The sequence below is a fragment of the Glossina fuscipes genome, unplaced genomic scaffold (genome assembly GCF_014805625.2).
Source record: "Glossina fuscipes isolate IAEA_lab_2018 unplaced genomic scaffold, Yale_Gfus_2 86, whole genome shotgun sequence".
In the NCBI taxonomy this organism is placed as follows: Eukaryota; Metazoa; Arthropoda; class Insecta; order Diptera; family Glossinidae; genus Glossina; species Glossina fuscipes.
In genome coordinates, this window is record NW_023998440.1 from 3,202,728 (window position 1) to 3,223,886 (window position 21,159).

General features: G+C 32.9%; 2 protein-coding genes across 5 annotated transcripts in view; both read left to right on the forward strand.

Moving 5' to 3' along the window:
* Nucleotides 1-3,377, forward strand: part of LOC119638240 — a 30,047-nt gene extending 26,670 nt beyond the window's left edge. For both annotated transcript variants that reach the window (XM_038034907.1, XM_038034908.1), the window contains exons 13-18: nucleotides 133-208; nucleotides 280-432; nucleotides 602-2,334; nucleotides 2,404-2,505; nucleotides 2,569-2,672; nucleotides 2,991-3,377. In XM_038034907.1, the coding sequence (XP_037890835.1) occupies nucleotides 133-208; nucleotides 280-432; nucleotides 602-2,334; nucleotides 2,404-2,505; nucleotides 2,569-2,672; nucleotides 2,991-3,145 (2,323 nt within the window). In that variant the 3' untranslated portion in view covers nucleotides 3,146-3,377. The remainder of the gene's footprint in view (nucleotides 1-132; nucleotides 209-279; nucleotides 433-601; nucleotides 2,335-2,403; nucleotides 2,506-2,568; nucleotides 2,673-2,990) is intronic.
* Nucleotides 3,378-7,194: 3,817 nt separating this feature from the next.
* The window catches only part of LOC119638238 (putative uncharacterized protein DDB_G0277255), a 41,367-nt gene continuing 27,402 nt past the window's right edge, over nucleotides 7,195-21,159 (forward strand). For 2 of the 3 annotated variants that reach the window (XM_038034902.1, XM_038034903.1), the window contains exons 1-11: nucleotides 7,195-7,321; nucleotides 7,527-8,121; nucleotides 8,190-8,272; nucleotides 8,352-8,498; nucleotides 8,576-8,668; nucleotides 8,733-8,896; nucleotides 8,958-9,123; nucleotides 9,189-9,351; nucleotides 9,632-9,689; nucleotides 9,756-9,839; nucleotides 9,906-10,038. In XM_038034902.1, the coding sequence (XP_037890830.1) occupies nucleotides 7,834-8,121; nucleotides 8,190-8,272; nucleotides 8,352-8,498; nucleotides 8,576-8,668; nucleotides 8,733-8,896; nucleotides 8,958-9,123; nucleotides 9,189-9,351; nucleotides 9,632-9,689; nucleotides 9,756-9,839; nucleotides 9,906-10,038 (1,379 nt within the window). In that variant the 5' untranslated portion in view covers nucleotides 7,195-7,321; nucleotides 7,527-7,833. The remainder of the gene's footprint in view (nucleotides 7,322-7,526; nucleotides 8,122-8,189; nucleotides 8,273-8,351; nucleotides 8,499-8,575; nucleotides 8,669-8,732; nucleotides 8,897-8,957; nucleotides 9,124-9,188; nucleotides 9,352-9,631; nucleotides 9,690-9,755; nucleotides 9,840-9,905; nucleotides 10,039-21,159) is intronic. The other variant, XM_038034904.1, reaches the window with a different exon arrangement.

Genomic DNA, 21,159 nt, shown 5'->3' on the forward strand with positions numbered 1-21,159 from the left:
TTAATTACATGCAATGCCTTTACACAATAGCGGACACTTTTCACACACGATTTTTTATATGATTGCATTCATTCTTTCCATTTATGAATTTTATATAAATATTTTTGTGTGTCCATCTTTATGAAAACCCAGGAGCGAATATGCTTTAGCCATAGGCCAATGGCATACAATACAAATATCTCGCACTGCCAGGTTAGCTGTATTAAAGGTAAGTGGTCTCCTGTCATCTTTTTTACTTCACTTCTCATGTGTTTGCTACTGACCTTTTATATTACAAAGATCGATCAACTACCTGAAATCATGACAGTATCTTCAAATGGTTTTTGGCATCTTTCTTTGCCGGAAAATCTCTTTGTTGGTGGTGTTAATCATGTCGACAAATTGCCTTTAGATTTAAAAAGCAAACCTTTTCTTGTGGGTTGTATACAACGTGTAAGTAATTAAAAAAAGCAGAAAAAAACAATAACAAGAAAGAAAAGAAGTAGAAGATTTCTATGCTGTTATTACAGCGACAGGCAATTTGTGGCCAAAATGAATGAATTTACTTTCTTTCATATTTGCTTTCTTTTCTATCTTTTTTTTTCTTTTGTTTTTTCTTTAGATTGAGATAAACGGCCACTCGTTGGCAATTATATCTGAAGCATTGGGCGGCACTAACATAGGCAATTGCCCTCATGCCTGTGTGGCTCGACCCTGTGGCCCCCTAGCAGAGTGTATACCGCAGATGGAAAGTTATGAATGTCGTTGTAACATCTACAACACGCAGTGCAATAGAGAGGCAGAATTATCCTTCAATAGGTTACGTAAGCAGAAAGTCTTGGCCAAGGAACCGCAAGCAACAAGCAAGTTAGTTGCGGCCAGAGAAGCCAAGCAACATGGGGATGACCTAACACAGAAAAGCGGCCTAAAAATAAAACAAAAACGTTGGCAGCAGCTGGTTGAGAATAATGAGAAAAAAAAGATTGTAAACAAACCTTACACGAGATGGTATTTGCAACAGCATAAAACCGCACAGAGAACAATGCCAATCGCCAAAGCAACGGCAACAACAACAAAAACTACTACTACTACTACTACTGCTAAAACAAAGGCCACTATACCGACAACGCAGACAACAGCACTTACAGACGACACTATTGAATCAATAAATTGGCAAGCATTGCAAAGCTTAGATTTAATAACATTTAGCGATTCCCAAGACCAAGATAAGGAGGAGAAAGGACGCGAAGACAGTAAAGGCATGAGTGAAGAAGATGAAGATTCTGATGAAATTGAAGATGATATCATATTTGAGAACGTTAAGGCAATACGTGAACGTTTACAGAGGGAACGAGAAAAAAAGCAGCAAGAACAACAACAACAACAACAGTATAATTACGATGACAAAAATGCACAACGAATTGGAGAGAACAAACACAAGCGCCGAGCAACGAATCATCATCAAAGCAAAAGCTTACACAAACAACACTACCATCGTTTTCACCCCAATCACAAAACAACTTTGGAGGATAAAACTCAGCATAAGCTAAGTCGTTTGCCAACCCATTATGAAAGTTTTCAAGCTAATACCGGTAGTGACATATTGACTTTTGATGATCCTATAATGGTGGAAGACCAGCTTAGAGAATTAGCTCCAACGAAAACAGACGAGGCAGAGCCTGACGAAATTGATGATGAGATTAATGATGACAAATATCAGCAAAAGACATTTGTTATGGATGCTTCACTGTTTGATGCTAGCGATGGCACCGAAGAATATCAACGCAAACAATTTGCTCAGGACATGAAACGAATTATGGCAAACACAAAAGGGCCCTATGTACCGAAAATGCCCCAGTTAGTAATCAGCGAATATGATTATAGCGAGGAATTAGATCTGACCAAACAAAACGATAGCGATAGTAATGATAACGACAACAAAGAAGAAAGCAATGCCAATGATGGAATAGTTGTCGATAATCTGAAACTTATAGACGTCGACTATACGGCCATAACACCGAAATTGTTAGATGAGAACAGAAAACCAACAACCAGTATAACGACAAGTACACAAACTCAAACTGACTGGAGCTTACTTAGCAAATTCGATTTGGACTCCGATCAACCACATCATACTATTGGAGTCCGCAAAAATTTTGGTGCTTGTTTTGCCGGACACGACAGCTATTTCCATTACAACGATGCCGAAACGATGAGCCAAATCATTAGCTATACAATTGATTTGAATTTGCGCATCAAAACTCGATCAGACAATGGAGTGATCTTATGGACCGGTAAAGTGGGATCAACAGATCGCGATAAGGATGATTATCTATCTTTGGGCATTGAAAATGGGTAAATAAACCTTTTTATGTACATTCTTTCCATTAAGTTTATAAAAATTTGCATTCAACTCGATTCTAGTTACTTACACTTTCGCTATAATTTGGGTTCGGGCGAGATTGATATACGATTTAATGCTACCAAAGTAAGCGATGGCTTATGGCATCGTGTTCGTGCTATAAGGTAACAAGAAATATTCGCTTTACCATTTTTTTGTCTTTTTAAAATTTATTTGCAAACATGTAGAGATTCTCAAGAAGGCTATTTAGAAGTAGACGGTCGCAAAAGCAACTCGCTGAGATCTCCGGGCAAATTACGGCAATTAAATACCGATACAGGTTTATACGTGGGTAAGTTATTCGCAATTAGAGGATGGTGTGGAATTTTTGATTGTTTTTATGACTTTTTTATTATTTATACAATGATTGGCCAGCCAATCTATTGTAAACCCCTTTTTGGAAAACATGAAAGTGTTTCAATAGTAATACGAACCTTAAAAGTACACTCTCTGTGCGATAAAAACAAAAAAAAATAAAAAATTGACTTATTTGACAATATATTTTATTATATATTGATCCGGAGCTGCTTTACATCTCTTCCTCTCTACCACTTCAAAAGACACATATATCTTGATCGACATATAACTTTTTTTCAACTTAATCATACAGGTGGAATGCCAGACGTTCAATATTTTACCAGGCAACGCTACGCCAGCGGCATTGTGGGTTGCATATCAGAAATCGTCTTAGCCGGTGAATTAAAAATGAGTTTCGATCCAAATACACTGGGCACAGCGCACAATGTAGAAACAGGTTTACTCTGAAATGATCTGCCAGCAATACTTAAATCCTGATATTAGAATAGAGACTAGAATCTAGAAAACAACGTATTCATTGTTTAATGAAACAACAAAAACAACAACAACTACAATAACAATAATAATTTCCGGAATTAGGAGCAAAAAACGTGGTAAACAAAAAAATTAAAGCAAAGATGAAATATTTTTCAGTAACTACTGTGTTTGTATAAAGACGCTTTTATGAAAATGAAAAAAAAAAAAAACAAAATTTAGAGAACACAAATTTTATATAATAAGAAGAAAAACTTTAAAAATAATTGTAAGGAAAGTAAGAAAAACTTTATAGAATAGAAAAATAAATCCAATTAAACAAAGAGAAAAAAATGCACTTTTACACATAAAACACAAACTGAGAGAAAAAAAAAATGCAATACACGAAATACAAGTGAATGTAAGTAAACAATATTTGTACTTAAAGCAAACACACATACACACACAATCACGTATAGACCTTTACACACAAGCTCTCTCAGGCACAGATATACTCAAAGACATATTGCTTCACTTAAACAAAACGAAAAAGCCTGTGACTGTCAATATAAACAAATAGTTATATACATATATAGAAGAAGAAAAAAAATCAAATTTTCTTTCTTTTTTTTCTTTTAAGTAAAATTTTAGTAAAAACTATTTTAGTCTTCTCTTGGTTCGATTTTACTTTTTCTAGATAATTAAAACAAAAAAAAAAAGCAAATATATATGATGCTAATGATAGGAACTCTTTTGAGGCACTTATTTTGCATAAGTATATAATAAATTTTCTACACTGAAAAATAAAAAACCAAAAAAAGTCTAAACTATTGAACAGTTATGTCCATTTAAATGAAGCTGAAAAGAAAAAGACTCATTGTGTATATATACATATATATATATATAGAGAGAGATATGTGCGTATGTGTATGTATATGCAAAGATGAATATATATGTATATACATGCAAAGAGTTATATAAGTGTGTATGTTGTAGTGTTTTAGTAATAAAATATAAGTTTAAACAATAATAATAATAATAATGAAAAAAAAAAAACAAAAAAAGTTAGAAAGCAAATTCTATATGTCTGTGTAAAGGAAACTATTTTAAATTATTAATAAAGAAAAAAGTAAAACAGTTTTTATAGAAAAGAATTTAAATATATTAAAAAAAAAAACTATATTTAACTAAAAAGACCATTAGAAAAAAAAGCCTAATATAACAGAATTTGCCTAAGCGAGGCCGATGACTAATCACTTTTGTATTTAGATAAATTTTTTTTTAACAGCAAACAAACGGTTCTTTTATTATTATTATTATTATTATTACTATTATTATTACTTACACACAACGCTGAATAAAAATCCACTATTAAATCAATGCTCGATAATGTCGCTAATTCAAATTAAAAAAAAAAAAAAAATTTATAAAAAAACATTTAGCCTAAATTTGATAAAAATAACTAAAGAAGGTTAGAAATTTAAAAATAAAAAGAAAATTTAAAAAAAAATAGCTCTAATATACACAAACGACAAACAACAAAAATTAACATAAATAAATATATATTTATCTTATGAACACAATATGCTAAGCAACATGTAATTAATTAACGGCAAAATTAACAGTAACAACAGCAGAAACAACAGAAACAACAACAAAAACGAAGTATACATAGTACTTAAATATATACATACACACGTATATACAAAGATTACTGGAAATTTTCATAAGGAATTATATAACAAAAGACAAAAAAAAAAAAATAATAAGAATGATTATAAAATATATAAACAGAGAAATCACTTGCAAACACAACCACCAAATAATATCAAGCAGAAAAAAACAAAAAAAAAAAACAAAAACAAAAAAGAAAATATAACAAAACAACAACAAACATTGTGTGTAGCTTATTATAAACAACAACAAAAAACCAACAAATAATTTCGAATGTAACATTTGAGAATGAGTGTATAATTTCTTATACTGCAATAATTTGCTAAATAAAAACAATGAAAAAAATAAATCAAAACTATTTAGTATTTTTTAACTTCACCCTATACGTGAAGGACAGTTCAACTGTATTAAAAATTTTCATTACTTCCTTATAGGAGCAACGCGGTTATAACAAACAAAGACATTGAAAAAAATGTCGCGATCATTTTGAATCGAATAAGAACGCTACGCATTTTCATTTTAAGTCTACGTGTGCTGTCGTCCATACTTTGGTAATAAGAACTAATTAAAGATAGACTTAATATTAGTTTAGATAAAGATCGCGTAAACTGAACAATTTTCAATTCGAGCGAACATGTGCAATTGATAAAAAGCTTCATACACTTTACCAAAGTTAATCTAGTCCTATAACATATATCGTGACGTATGAGTAACATTTCACATATATGTGCACAGCGCAAGAGTTAAGTAAAATAGTCTTGACTTTTCATTACACTAAAAGGCTGGGGAGCATTCAAAATAGTTGCTTACGCTTACATAGCTTCTTATGCTTATATTTTTTTTATGACGTATGATTAACACAAAAAACTAAATTTTGCGGGTGTTCCGAAGTTTAAGATGAGGATATAAATTTTTGCTCACATCCTTTCGGCTGTCTTAAAGTACTTATCGAAGACCACAATATCACACACAATATATGTTCTCAATCAACTTAAATAATGGAATTGACTTAGCCACGTGTCTCTCTCGTTTCACTCCAAAACCTTATTAAAAATTCCTTAAAATTATATTCGACTACGGCGAATCTCTTACATCTATCCTTATAAGGATGAGAAACATACCCATTTCTTTTTTTTTTTGCTTTTAAAAGCAGAGCAATTCCCACTTTACGTGACATTGACGTCGGACAGATGGACAAGCACACAAGTGAACAGCACACACATTAAAAACGAAAAGATATTCATTATATCTAGATAATTATGGGTATTAATAACAGCATCAGCATTAATAAACTATTTATTAATAAAGAAGATGTCAATAACCACAGCCACATCTAAAAACAATCAGTGGATAAGATACACAAGAAGAAGAAGAAGATGCTGCCTAGATTAGGTGACCGCTTAAAAAAAACCATTACCGAATATCCACAATACCCAAGTTAGCAATTTCTCTGATAGGAATAAGGTATAAATTAAGATGCACAAATAGATTAAAAGTCTTCTAGCAATGAACTTCAACTAGAGAACAACAAACGTTGCCAATATAAAAAATAAAAAATTTTTTTTAAAAAAACTTTAAAAGGAGTATTTAATTTATATGCCTAGACGGACTCAGAATTTGATTACGATCAATGATATATATTTTTATAGAGTAATCTGATATTCAGGGCGTTGCAAACGTTTTGATAGAAGTGGAATTTCTCTGTGCTATAATATTCAGCAAGCGCGAACGATTCATAAAATATACGAGCAAATTTTTAATGTTATATTTTTCGTAGTTTGTAAGTAAAGCTCCAAAATTCCAAAACCTTTTATAGTACGTTGTATTTCGACAGACCGTACCGAAGTTCTGCAAAATACGCAAGAGAGGTTACAGCGGCCAACCTTAGACCAGTAGGGCTATTCGTCCTTTCCTGTTTTATTGTTCCTAACCGTTCGAAAAGTAATCAGATAGAATCCGTTGTTCGGGGATAACGACTAAGCTGAGCAAGCTATCCCCTATCCGCAAAGCCAAAAACAACAGAGTGATTCCTAATCGTTGTCCCGCTACGCAGTTGCTCTGCCTGCCCTGTTACCGGCTGGCACACGTTATAAGATATATATATTAATACTATCCTATGTATGTTTACTATGTTATCGCTTCCTTACAACTTTTATTAAATATTGCTGATTATTTGTTTACTTAATTACGGAAGATATTTAAGGCAAATTAAGCTAGAAAAGTAAGCAATTCGTTAATTTTTCAAACAATTGTGATGCAAATGTTATCACAAGTTGTAGCTTTCAATATCGTAAATAATGCCCTTAAGTCCGAAAATTGAAAATCGCTAAGTATAAAAAAGGAAAAAATAAGTTTACACCATTGATTTAAAGAGAAATGTCAAAAAAAAACCAGTCAAAAGATTTTGCAGAAAATAATATATTTTTTTGCATATTGTTTATTCATTAAAGTCCAGGAAGAACAAATTAACAAATCATATAAAGTTAATAAAAGCAAGTAAGGGAATTTACTTCATAAAATTTAAATATACGTCTCGGCTTTAATAAGAGAGATCAATTGCAACTCGTTGAGCAATCAATGAAAGATTATTTATATGTGTTCGTGTGTGTGTTTCTGTCTTAGAAAAAAAAAAACAATTGTTTTGCAATACTTTGCATTTTCCAAAAATTTGTACAATTTGTTTCCCTTACATTTCTTTTAGAATTGCAAATCATGTAACCTTAAGAATTAATATCTATATCAAGCAAAAAAAAATTGGCAATACGAATACATCAGTATCATAATCAATTGAAGATACAACAGAGCAGACAGAGAAAACCGGAATTAACCTGAAAAAAGGTCAACGAAAACAGCTGAGTGGATAGATGGCCTGATCTTAACTCTTCGCTTCGCTAAAACGCAAATGTTGGGAATTGAATTTATGCGATATAAAATAGAAAAATAAAACGAGAATATAAAGCTGGAAAAAGTGAGAAAAGAAAGACGGAAGACTTTGTTGCGGTTAATTAATGATTGTTATTATTAATTTGTTTATTGCGGCCGTTCTCTTTCACTTGGTCTTATTTTTAATACGGTCTCTTATAAATCGCCTATACGCCAGAATTATGGCCGATGTTCTTAATCAAAATTCAAATGTCGTGGAAGGGAATAATCAGCCAGCGGCTAATCCATCGCAGCCAGCACGACTTCAGCAACCACAGGCAGCACCGGCTGAAGCACAATTGGAAGCAGCGCAACGTTTGCCACAGCGTAATATATTTAATATAAATATCAATCAACGTAATCGCGGGGGGCAGGTAAGTGAAATCTCAGCCTTTTTTAGTTACACATTGATAATACGTTTTCTTCTTTTTTCTGTGCGCAGAATAATCTAATGAACGTCCGTGATCGTTTATTTCATGCCATCTACTTTAAAGTGGCTCTTTTGTATGCCCAAATATTTTCCAAGTCAGTTTGATATTCACAGCCCACTTTTCTTGTTTTTTTCTTAGGTAAAGGATCATGTGTTTTTCTTTTTCTATTCTAGACCAATGCAACGTACTTTGGAATATTTTATTTTATTAAAAGCGTTGTTGTTTTTCTTTGCCTTGGTTTATATACATATATCTTTTATTAAGAATCCCTCTTCTTGCCTAAATAATGTACAAGATTGGCCAAGAGACGGTGTGCTAAGGTAACTCTTGCTTCAATAACATCACTTAATACTTTATTATTAAAAAAAAAATTTTTTTCCTTTTTTTTTATTTGTAGAGTTGAGGTCATACCGAACTTGGATGAACGTTTAGAAATTTATGAGAAATCTCAGAACTATGAAAACTCTATGCGTCAACTGCAATACAATTAGTACGTATTCACCTATATCACCTATTTCTTTGTTTACCGATTTTTAATAAAATAAATTGCTCAGTTTTTATGGTATAGGTCCTAAGAGTAAAAGTCAACTTGATAACCATCAGTTTACAACAAACGAAACCTTGACTAAATATCTACACCAACTAGATCAATATGAAACTTTTAAAACTGAATTGAAACGAAAAATTGATGATAACAACCTATATAAAATAGATAATGGTAAAGCGTACACATAATAGTGATTATTGATCATTTAATGCGATTTCCATTCCTATTGCAGATGATCAATATATTGTCGAATATTCTCTAGAATATGGACATTTACGTTTATCGGCTGCTACTCGGGAGCGTCTACATATACCGGTACGGGTTGTGCAATTAGATCCTGAAACTAATAAATGCTTTGGTGACAAATTTAGTAAATTTTTACTTAGAGAATTTCTTGGGTATACACAAAAAAAAAAAACCTTTCTCTAATATAAATTATTTAATAATTATTTTTATTTGGCAGATACGACGATTTGTTAATGGCCTCAGTGCGGGTTGTAGCTGAAAAAGAAGATAACAAAGGTTACTTGCGTAACGTTATAACAGGCGAACATTATCGTTTCGTTTCCACTTGGTGGACAGCATGGAGCTCATATCCTACAGCATTTTTCGTTATGCTGCTATTTGTGAGTTGTGCTTCATTTTTAAGTTAAAACAAGTCATGCCATGCGAAAATACCAGGGTATCGATAATGCAGACATGATCTTGATCAACGTGAAAACTTGAAAGTGTGGCTAACATGAACGTGATCAAGATTTCTGCTAATTTAATAAAGCAGATATAAATTCAATCAATTGGTTAATGGCAACATAGTTACTATATTATACGACTAAATTAGGTCCTAATTAAATAAGATTTTGCCATTTTACTAGATAATTCCTTAAATTTCTTTTAATTCATTTTCAGACATTTTCTATATCGATGCTTTTAAGGTTCTCACATCATCAAATATTTGTTTTAATAGGTAATTTTTTTATTAGACCTAGCGATGGCTGCAATATTTATAATTGTAATATTTATATAATTTTAGTGGATCTTTTACAAATGTTGGAATTTAATGTGGCTTCCCGCTTTCCTATAGCTCCTTTACTTATTGTGGTATTGGCTTTAGTAGGTATGTAATGAAGAAATGCACTTATATAAGAGACGTTCAATATTAACTTATTTTTTAAATTTAAAGGGATGGAAGCCATAATGTCTGAATTTTTTAACGACACGACAACTGCGTTCTATATAATCATTATTGTCTGGGTGGCTGATCAATTTGATGCTATTTGTTGCCATACAAGCGTTACTAAACGACATTGGTTGCGGTGAGTTTTTTTAAAGCTTTGTGTATCTTCTTGTGTACCTTTCTATAAAAGTAGGCTTGCTAATTTTAAGATGGCTTAATAAGCCTATTCTAACGTATATGGATTTTACTATTATACAAAGTCCTGTTTATACCAAAACTTATATCAAATCATTCAGAAGCATTGCAACGTAACATTGAAATTCCTTACGTGGAAAAATAGAAATAAAACTTGGACTTCAGTATGTTTTCTCTGAAGCTCTGTACTTTGCCTCCAGTGGCTTTCAAATTTATTTACCATATCATTGAAATGAATTTCGGATTGCCATTCAAACTACCAACTGCTTACTACAACTGTTTTATTTATTTAATAAAAAAAAACATTTGTCGCTTGGAAGTTTTTGGAATGAAGTGATTATAACTGTACGAAGCCCAATATGTGGCTACAAATAGAACAAGGAATTTTGTATACCCACTTGGACTTCACTATGTTTTCTCTGAAGCTCTGTACTTTCCCTCCAGTGGCTTTCAAATTTATTTACCATATCATTGAAATGAATTTCGGATTGCCTTTCAAACTACCAACTGCTTACTACAACTGTTTTATTTATTTAATAAAAAAAAACATTTGTCGCTTGGAAGTTTTTGGAATGAAGTGATTATAACTGTATGAAGCCCAATATGTGGCTACAAATAGAACAAGGAATTTTGTATTCCCACCGCTGAAGGATGGGGTGTACTCACTTTGTTTTTTTTGTTATAATGTATGTAACGCGTAAAATTTTGTAGACACATTAGACACATTAGAATTTAAAGTTGATATTGAAAATGAACCAAATTGGTCAAAGGAGAAGTCCGCAGTGGAGCACGAACGCAACTCCGTTTTTCTTAACAAAAATTTGTGGGTTTTTGTTCGTTACTCAGAAATTATAAAAGTCTCAAGCTGAAATTTCCCACATTTACTTTACGAAACACTCTACTCCCTACGTGCAAAAAAACGAAAAATCGGCCTTGTCTGCACAAAGCTGCAAGTGATTAAATTTTATTTTTTTCATTTTTTTGAGGTTTTAGGTTTATATATCATAACGCAAACAAAATAGACTGTTTAAAATTACTTATTACATTCCTTAAATGAAGATATATTATCCGTCTAAAAATGGGTTAATTGTGGAATGGATATGGTAGACACCGCGATTAATTTTTTCTTAATAATATCAGCGATATGGAGATCAAATATATGAACTTGGAGAGTAGAATGCGAAAAGCATAGTGGTGGGTGTGCGAGATTCAACCCCTACCGAATATAACTTTCTTACTCTTTTAATATTCCAGGTCTCTTGTCGATTAAATAACCGTAATCATAGAACTGTTCTTCCTTTTTAATGCTTTATTTAATAAACATTCAATCATTTCATAATTTTCCAAGTTGCATATGGCAGATTTGATTTGGAATCAGGAAGTACTCGAAGGAAAAAAGAAGAAAATCTTCTAAACGTAGCTTACAGTCTGTATATGCCAGGGTTTTTAATTCGTTCACTTCTCATCATGATTTTTACTTTAAAACCCGTGCATTTCTTGTACATGGTCTAAGCAATTATTTTCTCCGAAATAATTTATCATATAACTCTAATTTTCGTGTTTCATAGATGTGGTAATTTGCTAACTCCTTTAATACAAAGTCCCTCTTCCAAAATTTGTTGCGATCTGTTTTAGAAGATTCATGTTTCCGAATTCAAACTGTTTTGTTTTTAAGTATGATTCAAAAGAGTGCTGAGTGTGTGGAATTCGATGTTGACGAATTTTTCCTTCCTTGGATTGTAAAAAGTATTGTTGTATATATTGCATATGTAATCAAGCGACTGGGCTCAGTAGAGCGTATTAGATCTTCTTTGGAATTTTTTAATTGATGAGTCAATATATGTTCCAAGTTCGTTTCTCTATTTGAAATTTCATCCAATGTGCTTATGTTTCCACATTTGATTCAATTTGCTTACAAGAGATATGAACAGGTTGACTGAAGGGATCGGTTGAATCTTTGCTTTAAAGCTCATCTGATCTGTTTCTTACTCTTTTTATCTTTCTGGAAAGAAAATGTTCAGACTATAGTTTCCCGTTTAGAACGAGTATAACATTTGGTAAAAATGATTATGCCGATGCAGGAAAATATTTCCATAGGGCGATTATTGGCTGAAATTGAATCTTTCAAGGAAAATTTGCATTAAAATTCTGCTTTGGTTCAATCCATTCTTACGCCGTTTTAAGGCAGATAGCTATGCCTGCAATTTCTATCCAATCGAAGATCGACCTATAACATTTATTAAATTATCTAAGCTTTGCTTCTGGTAATATTCTCTTAAAAGTTACATTTCCACAGAACTAAAACTAATAGTTTATGCTTAGCATTTTGTTATTACAAGTACAAAGTTCAGTAAAAATTACCTGTAATCTGTGCGTCCACTAATTGGTGGTATAGTTACCATGTTTATTATTATTTTTGTAATTTTATAACTTTTACACATTTTTGTGTGTAAAAATTGTTTAATAATTTCTAATGATTGTCTAACACAACAAAAGAACGAAAACTCGTAATGAACTTTCTTACAATACGTTGTGGCTTAGTGTTATTAAAGTTGTTCCCCTTGTTTTGTTTTTTCAATTTTATATTCGTATTATGTGCCTGCAGGATGTCTATACTATATATTCAGCCTGCTCATATTGGAAAAACGAAAAACGCTTTCATAAACACTCGCATCTGAAAATAAAAATAGGCAATCATACCAGATATAAAATCAAAAGGATAACTTTAGAATAAAGAGAAAAGTAGTGTACCTTTTTGTTTTCTCTATTTAGTCTTGTTTCACATTTCACATCGCAACCTCAAGCTATTTCAAAGCCTTAAATGATTATAAAAAGGAACAGGTAGAGGAAAAGAATACTAAACCTACATAAACTAAATTAAAATGTGGAAAAATTATATTGAAAATTGCAGGAGGAAAGAAAAAGGAAGAAGAAAAACGCAAAGGAATACCTGCATACATGCATGTATACATATGTATGGATTTACTCAATATCGGTTAGGCAACTCCGTAACTGAGACTGGAGAGGCACTTGTTATTAATTATAAATAAGTAAGTGTAAATGAAATACTTTGCCCGAATGTGTCTATTTGTATAGATAGGTGTGCTCATCCAAGCACTTGTAGATATAAGCATATGCGATAGGAAGTGGGTATGCTTGTCAATGTGACTTGTTTTGAAGGGTTATTTTCTCCTTTATTTTTGTCGTACGTAAAGGGATTGGTATAATAATGCACTAAAATATTTATCTACATTTGTTTGCACATTTGAAAACGTTTAATAGACAGGCACATGTACCTATAAATTACATTAGATTTGTCCATTTCAAAGGGTCTCGTGCGATTTTTAACTAGGTAATGATATTTACTGAATGTTAGAATATAGATGAATAAAAGCCTTGAGGCTGGTAAGGAGGAAAATTTGGTTTTGGTTGTCTTCCCCCTCTGCCTCTCAATAGCTTGAGGAGAAAGAGTAGATTTAGAAATGATTTTTATTCCGATTTTAGTCATTCTAGCAATGATTCGTGTGGTTTTTAAGTTATTGATGAAAACGCCTTGAAATCTTCTGCTGTTCCACCACCACCACATTTGGTACAGGGTATATTAAGTTTGCGCGAACGTATGTAACAACCAGATGGTCCTGAAACATACTCCTCTTTTATTATACCGATCGATTCAGAAACTGATTCTGCTTCTCTAAGCTAAGCTTGTCTGTCCATCTCTACATCTCGTTTTCCTGTATTCAACCTACACCCGGTTTTCAGATATTTTGATCAAATTTGGTATGCTCACGTACTTATGACCAAAGACGACCATCATTGACAATGGTTTGGATCGGATCACTTCTTTGATGATTCTCCATATAGCGCTTTGTTTCGATAAGTCATTATATGAAAAAGATTGTAATTTTCAAAAATTCACGACAAAATTTGCTGGGAAGACTTTGGATAGAATGGGGCAATTCTTGGAGCCTTTTGCCATGCAACCATTCATACGGAAATTGAATCTGAATTTGAAAAAAGCCGAATTTTCATTACTTAATAAAAATGCGGTCATAATAATACATAATGTACTTCATTTCATTCATTTATAGCTTGGAACATGTGCAAAATTTTAGACGGATGTCTGCGCGTCCGCTAGCTCGTCCGTCGTCTGTTGTTAAAACGCTTAATACATATTTTCACATTGGATAAAAGCGAGCAGAACATATTGTTCTAAAACTTTATATAAATATGTAGAAAGCAAGTACAAGCATGTAACAAGCAAAAATAAGTAAAATAGGGTTAATTGCTTACGCCCACAGCGAAATGCTTTGCAGTACCCTCCATAAATTTGACATTGTAAGTTAGGATGACACCCTATAAGTTCCTGCCGGCAACTATGGTTATATGCTAGATATTTCCTTCCGGTTACTGGAAATCTGCATCTAAGGGTCTATAAAACAGATTCTGCACCAATTCAGTCTTGTTAGTTCCTTCGTACTTCATTGTATGTTACTTTAAACACGAGAGTTGCGAAAAATGACGAACAAAATTGAAACGTGGCACTATTAGCCAATGGCAGAAAGTGTATTTTGGAATGTGGACAGTGTAAAATTTCGTACAATTATTTACCGGAACTGAGAGAATTTCAAAGTTCATTAAGAGAATTGACGCGATTCGTTTGCAAAAACATCCGCACTTATGAAAAAAACTTTAAATTTATGATGACTATACACATTCATTTATCTAGCGTTCCCGGCACGGCTGCTGACAAAGCTTCCGTATTTTTTTTTGTTAAGGCCAGGTTCTCACTCGTGATTTAAACTTCAGTGAAATAAGGGTTATTTAAAAGTGGTTTTTACTTAAAAGCGGTTTAAGTGCACAACTAGTTTTCTTCTTAATTGATGAATGATTCTGTCGAGCATATGAAAGTGAAAATCAATTCGTAAACGTTGTAAACCGAAAATAAGTAAACACACCACGATGAGACAGTGCTTACTATTACCTATACTATGCAAATTTTCTTAATACAGTTAATAATTCATAAAACGAATTTTTAAAGTAAAATGCTTTAGAAGACGTAGTCGAAAAAGTGATACGAACCGACCCATTTTCAATGATGTTCGTTCGTGGGAAAAAATATGTCGTTATATCAAGTTTCTTTAAAATTTCTCAATAATTAAAACATCTCTCCAAACCTAATATAATTATGTTCCACAAATAATGTTGGGTATAAAAAATTAAAAAAATGGGGCGCATTTATTGTTATGCTTTGCTTTCCAAAAAAAAATTTGGCGTGGACTGAGGTAGAAAAGTTTTCTCACATTCAAATATTTGGAAAATTTTAAAAACCAAATGTGAAAATTTAAAAGCAAAAAAAACTTAAAAGAGAAAAATTGATGGTGCAGAGTACTGGTGAAGATTAAAAAGTACATATAGTCAATAGCTATGATAACATTCGATGTAGGGGCTTTTAAAATTCTGCGATCGTCTCTAAACGAGCGCATCGTGTCCGTCCATGTGCGTTCATTCTTGGGCTCAACCTGAAGGTCGCAATTTTAGAGAAATTTTGGTGAAATTTGGTTCACTGACGTGTTTTGATCTAAGGACAAACGCTATTGAAAATGGTTCGGATCAGTCTACTTTTTCTCGATCAATCTCCATATAGCGGCTTATTGAAATTTCAAAATATTTCAACAAATCTCGCTGCGCAATAATCTTTCGTGATTCTAAGTTAGTATGAAAAATGTTGTTCGGCGGATGTAATTTATTGAATCCTCTTTTATATAACCATTTCTACGAAAACCTTTCTCCTTCGTCTTTATATGTTAAAAAAGTATAATTTTTAATATTCCATAGTGCAAGTTCATAACAGTAAACTGACAAATCAGCCTTACAGAATTTGCGCCACTTAGGCGTATTTTTTTGGATACCGAAGCATGTAAGAATTGTCAGGAAATAAAAATTTGATCTACCACGTCTTGTCGTGCATCATAATTAATTTAGAATTAACACGTTTAGCTTCTCACCTTCCACTCTCCAAAACTTTTTATTATATTTGACACTCATACGGACGACGTTTTTAAGAAAAAATGTATTCATCATTTCCACCATCGCAATTAATTTAGAATTAATGCTCCAAGTCTTTTTATTTGATACTCATATCGTTGGTATCATTGAGGAAAAATTAACGAATCTGGTCGTGGTGTCCACCATATGTATTTTGGAATTAACGCATTTTTGGCCAGATAACATATCCTCATCTGAGGAATGTATAAAATAGTTTTAAACATTCCAACTTGTTTACCTTATGACTAAAAAAAAACGGAGACAACCTTTAATCATTTATAACTTTGCGTGGATATGGCCGGTTTTTCTAATATTTGCACATTAATGGATAGTGTTTCGTAAAGTAAATGTGGAAGATTTCAGCCATCCACCTTTCATAATCTGTGAGTAATGAAGAAAAATCCACAAATTATTGCTTAGAAAAAGGGAGTTGGGCTCAGTTTACGCTTCCCTGTAGGCTTCTATCTTAACCAAATTCGGCCATTTTCAATGTCATGCTGCGTTGAAAGCAGGAAATGGTGAAATTTCTTTCTGGGTATTGAAAACATTATGACAAAATGAGAATAGACCCGCATCCTAATAGAATTTTTAGAAATTAAATTAAGTTTGCTAAATTTAGATCACGTCATGTGATGTTTAGCGATTTCGTGAAAAGCGTGCCGTTGCAGGAAAACTGTGTACAATTTTTGGTGTTTCATCACCAAAGAAAGCGTACTAGGCGAAGTGGTGTCATGGTGATGTACTTCAAAACTTTTTCATACTTGTTTGCGATTAGCGTTGTATGCGTGTTTTGTATATCCGAATTATCTTCCTCCACGTGATAAGCAGTAGGCTACATATTACGGGTAATGCTTTTAGTTCGAGTAATTAAAATCATTTTTACATGCACTTATATCATTAATGGAAAAAATACTTGTAAGTATAATGTCATAATTGAGTTTCTTGTATGCAATAAGAGCTTCCTTTTGTTTTGAGTTTCTGTAAAAGTTTCTGGTCCTTCATTAGGCCATGTTTTATGGAGCGATTGCCAAAAAATGGATGAAATTGCTATTGTTGCTGTGTTTGTTGTCCTCAAGTCATGCATATAGAGAAATTTTATTGGTTTTCACTCCATGTGTTGATATAAGAAAATTGATTTATTACATTAATTTCCTAGGCCTAGAGAGAGTATCATTTACATGAAGAAATGTATAAAATAGCCGCTGTCATTACATCAAAAAATACATTCATTTTCATGACATACAATCTCTTGCTTACAAAATTCTGACCCCCTTTCATTATAAGGCGTTTTAGTAGGATTCCATTAAGCAGTTGTTTAAGTTTTTTTGTGTTGAATGGGGAGGCAGTATTGTATTATGCGATGGTCCAAGTATTTGTACGACTTCCTTTTTAGGCAAAATGTATTCAGGAAGATAAAGAGAAAACGCTGCAGTGCGCTTGGCTATGATATGTTGTGATAACTATTGGTACAATGTTTAATTAATGGAAGACAATAGCATCTTTATTGAAAAGGATAGCATACGGCATACAAGAAAAAAAAAAAACAAGTAAGAAAATTAAATTCGGTCGGAGCCGAATCTTTTATGCCCATCGCCATTTACACCAAAAAAAGACAAAAGAAGTAAAAGATTAAAACTCTCATGCTCTCATGCATAATATGGAGTTGACGCAGTTGATTATCTCGATTTTCAAAATGAAAATTTTTGTTGTGGAGGCATGTGCGAGTTGTAGGCGTGTCCTTAGAAAAGTTTAGGTCAATTCGAAACTCTTTTGGAAATTTGTAAGCGATATCTTAATTTTCGCTAACGGGAGAACGTTTACCACAAACGCTACAACGTTGCGCAAACAGTCAGATGGACAGACAAATAGGGGGACATGTTTAGGTTCATCCAAGATTGGAAACTGGCCAAGAATTTGTATGGGGCCTTTGGAGCTTGTTTCTACGCGTTATGAAAGTATTAAAAAAATAATTAAATTTTTATATACTATAATATTGGGTCGGCGTGGCCAATTTTTTGCATTTTTGTGTACAAATGCTACAGCGTTCAAATTGATGTACATTTATTTGTACATTTGTTTGCTGTGGTTTATGAGTAATGAGCAAAAAACCAAGTTTTCATTCCCTTTGAAGAACAGAGATGATCTCAGTTTACGTGGGGCTGTGGGCGTATCCTTCGATCGATTTGGCCCATCTTCAATGCCAACCTGCGTGTAAGAACTTGCAACTAGTTGTGGCAAATTTGATGTTGAAAAGGTTCATTTTTTCGGCCAGAAGAAGGTTTACAACAGACATTACACAGACGGACAGAGGGACACGCTTAAATCGATTTAGAATTCGATGCTGATCAAGAATATATATACTTTGCGGGGTCTCTGATGCTTCCTTCTGGGCATTGCAAACGGTTTGACAAACTGAATATACCTACATCCTTCGGTGATGGGTATTAAAAAGAGATGGCTTTTAACTTTATTGTTTTCTTGTTGCATGATTGTTCGCATCACGGCTAATGTCAAGGTGGTCAACTTATGTATGACCCTCTTATCAATTGCAGGACACTCTTAGACGAGACTTAGGAAAAGAGAAAGAGAGGCGAAGAGAGGGAGCGATATATGTTGTATTACATTGCAATTTGTGTACAATTGCGATTAGACAATAGCGATTATTGAAATAATCAAAATTTTGTACAGGCACGCTTATGTGCGTAAATAGATTTAATTATAAAGTTTTGTTAATTGCAGTTGTACGGTCGTAATGCAGCAATATTTATGCAATGAAATTTGAAAACTTTTAAAATTTCGGAACTCCAGAAAGTTAAAGCCAAAATTCATTCGTTTTAATTGCCCACATAACAATAAAGATATAAATTTTCGAAAATTGTTTGTAAACTAAAGTTTGTCAACGGATTCGAACGTTAAAGAGATATGTTGACTCGAACAACTATTTCTACTCAATTAAATTGAGGTAAATTATTTTATCATTGTACGTATCCCTTCCAGAAATATGCATCAGACAATCTACATAAAGTATATATTTTCTAAGAAACTAAATTGTAGAAATGATGCACATTAACGACGCCTTACCTGTCTGGTTCTGTTGGCGATGGTCGAGTCAATATAGTTGACTCTTATATTCAAACGGACAAGACCAGAAAAAGTATTACGCGCGTATGAGTTTTTATAAATGATATGTAAATATATATATATAGAATATATATATAGAATAGAATGATTTGTAATATTTCTATATATATAGAATAGAATGATTTGTCAATAAAACCTACGTTAACCTAAAAACCACGATTCGCTTGTACGAACTTAATCGCAAAGAAATTCGGATAAATCACAGAAGCCATTCTGCACCACAGTATATATTCTTAGTCCGTTTGTGTATATGTGTGGATGCATTTTAAAAAAGTTAGCAAGTGCACGAGTATGTCCTCTGGTAACTTAAAGATTGCAATCGAGCCTAAATAGATAAATTTAATCACAGTTATCGATTTTTTTTGTCAACAGCTGTCGATTTTCGCAAAAAGATCTACCAGCAAGTCCAAGATGAAAACGGTCTCAATTAATTTATTAATATGCCCACAAAAAGGGAAAACTAATTTTAGATGGCAATCATTGTAATTCCCTCTCAAATCGCAAATTCTAATTACTAAATAACTAATTACTTAGGGAATGTCCACTTCGCCTGTAATAGGGCGTTGCTTACAAAGATATGGGGAAAGAGCAAGAATATACGGAGTGGTAGTAGATCTGCACATCTATCGACTGAGCAGCCGCTATAGCTATGCCTCAGTGCGATCAAACTGCATTGAAATTTGAACCCGCACCTACCGACCTGTTGGACACTGTTATGGAAAATTGTTCTGCAACCAGTTAATTGCTAATGACGGCTGTGTACCTCATTATCGGTCCATCCGTCTTTTTCGGATGTCACTATGAAATTTTATCATTATAAATTTGTATTTGCCATAGTAATGTATATAAGCAACTATTTTTACCATTTCGTCAAGCTTTTTCATTCCAGCCTAACCTTATACTAAACTTATTCTGTGTGTTTGACGATTAGACTCGCCGTCGCTAAGTATGTTTTATACTCTACACGACTTGTCGTATAATGGTATATTAAGTTTGTGTGAACGTATGTAATACCCACCTTTTATTATCACGATCGATTCAATAAGCGATCCCGCTAAGCTTGTCTGTCCGTCTATTCATTTTGTTTACTTGTATTCAACCAATGAAATGATGAATTACACGGATGAGTACACTGTCGTGTTTCTGACCATGGGCGAAAGCTATTGACAATGATTCGGATCGGACCACACAAAAAGTGGCGTATGATATTTAAAGCTGAGCTGTGCGTCACTGTAATATTTTTAATTGTTTTAATCTGCTTATTTAATTGTCATTTGATTATTAGTTGAAAGATTCCATAGAAATATTTTGACTATAGCCCTTTTAATTAATTTTTGTTAATTAATGTTCGCACTTAAAAAGACAGCGTGGAATTTTCTTGTCACAAGACATTTAACGTATGATGAACTGATATTTTCCCCTGTGTTCAAAGTTGAGCTTTCATCCTCTTACTTTCGTGATAACACATGCGTAGGTATATGATTAAAAGATAAAGGAAAATGTCACATAACTGTACATATAATTAATAATGTTTTTGCTATTAGGTTGCCACCTAATCGTTGAGAGTACAAATACTTGTAGTTACAACGCAGACAAGTCATATACAAATTTATTGAATTGTTAACAAACCAGGGACCTAGTTGTTGGGCAGTGATTTTTTATGTTTACATCTCTATAGTGAATAAAGGTTTGTACATAACTTTGTTTTTTAGTTTTCTCAAGTTTTAGAAAAACATTTTCGTTCCATTCGGTATATTCACTTCTTAAAGTCTTGCTTGAGTGTTCCTTGACTAGATCATGCTACTTGTCGACCAAAGCAAATGTCCAGAGTGCATTGCTTAAAGTGAATATGTTGTTACAAAAATCCCAAATCCCG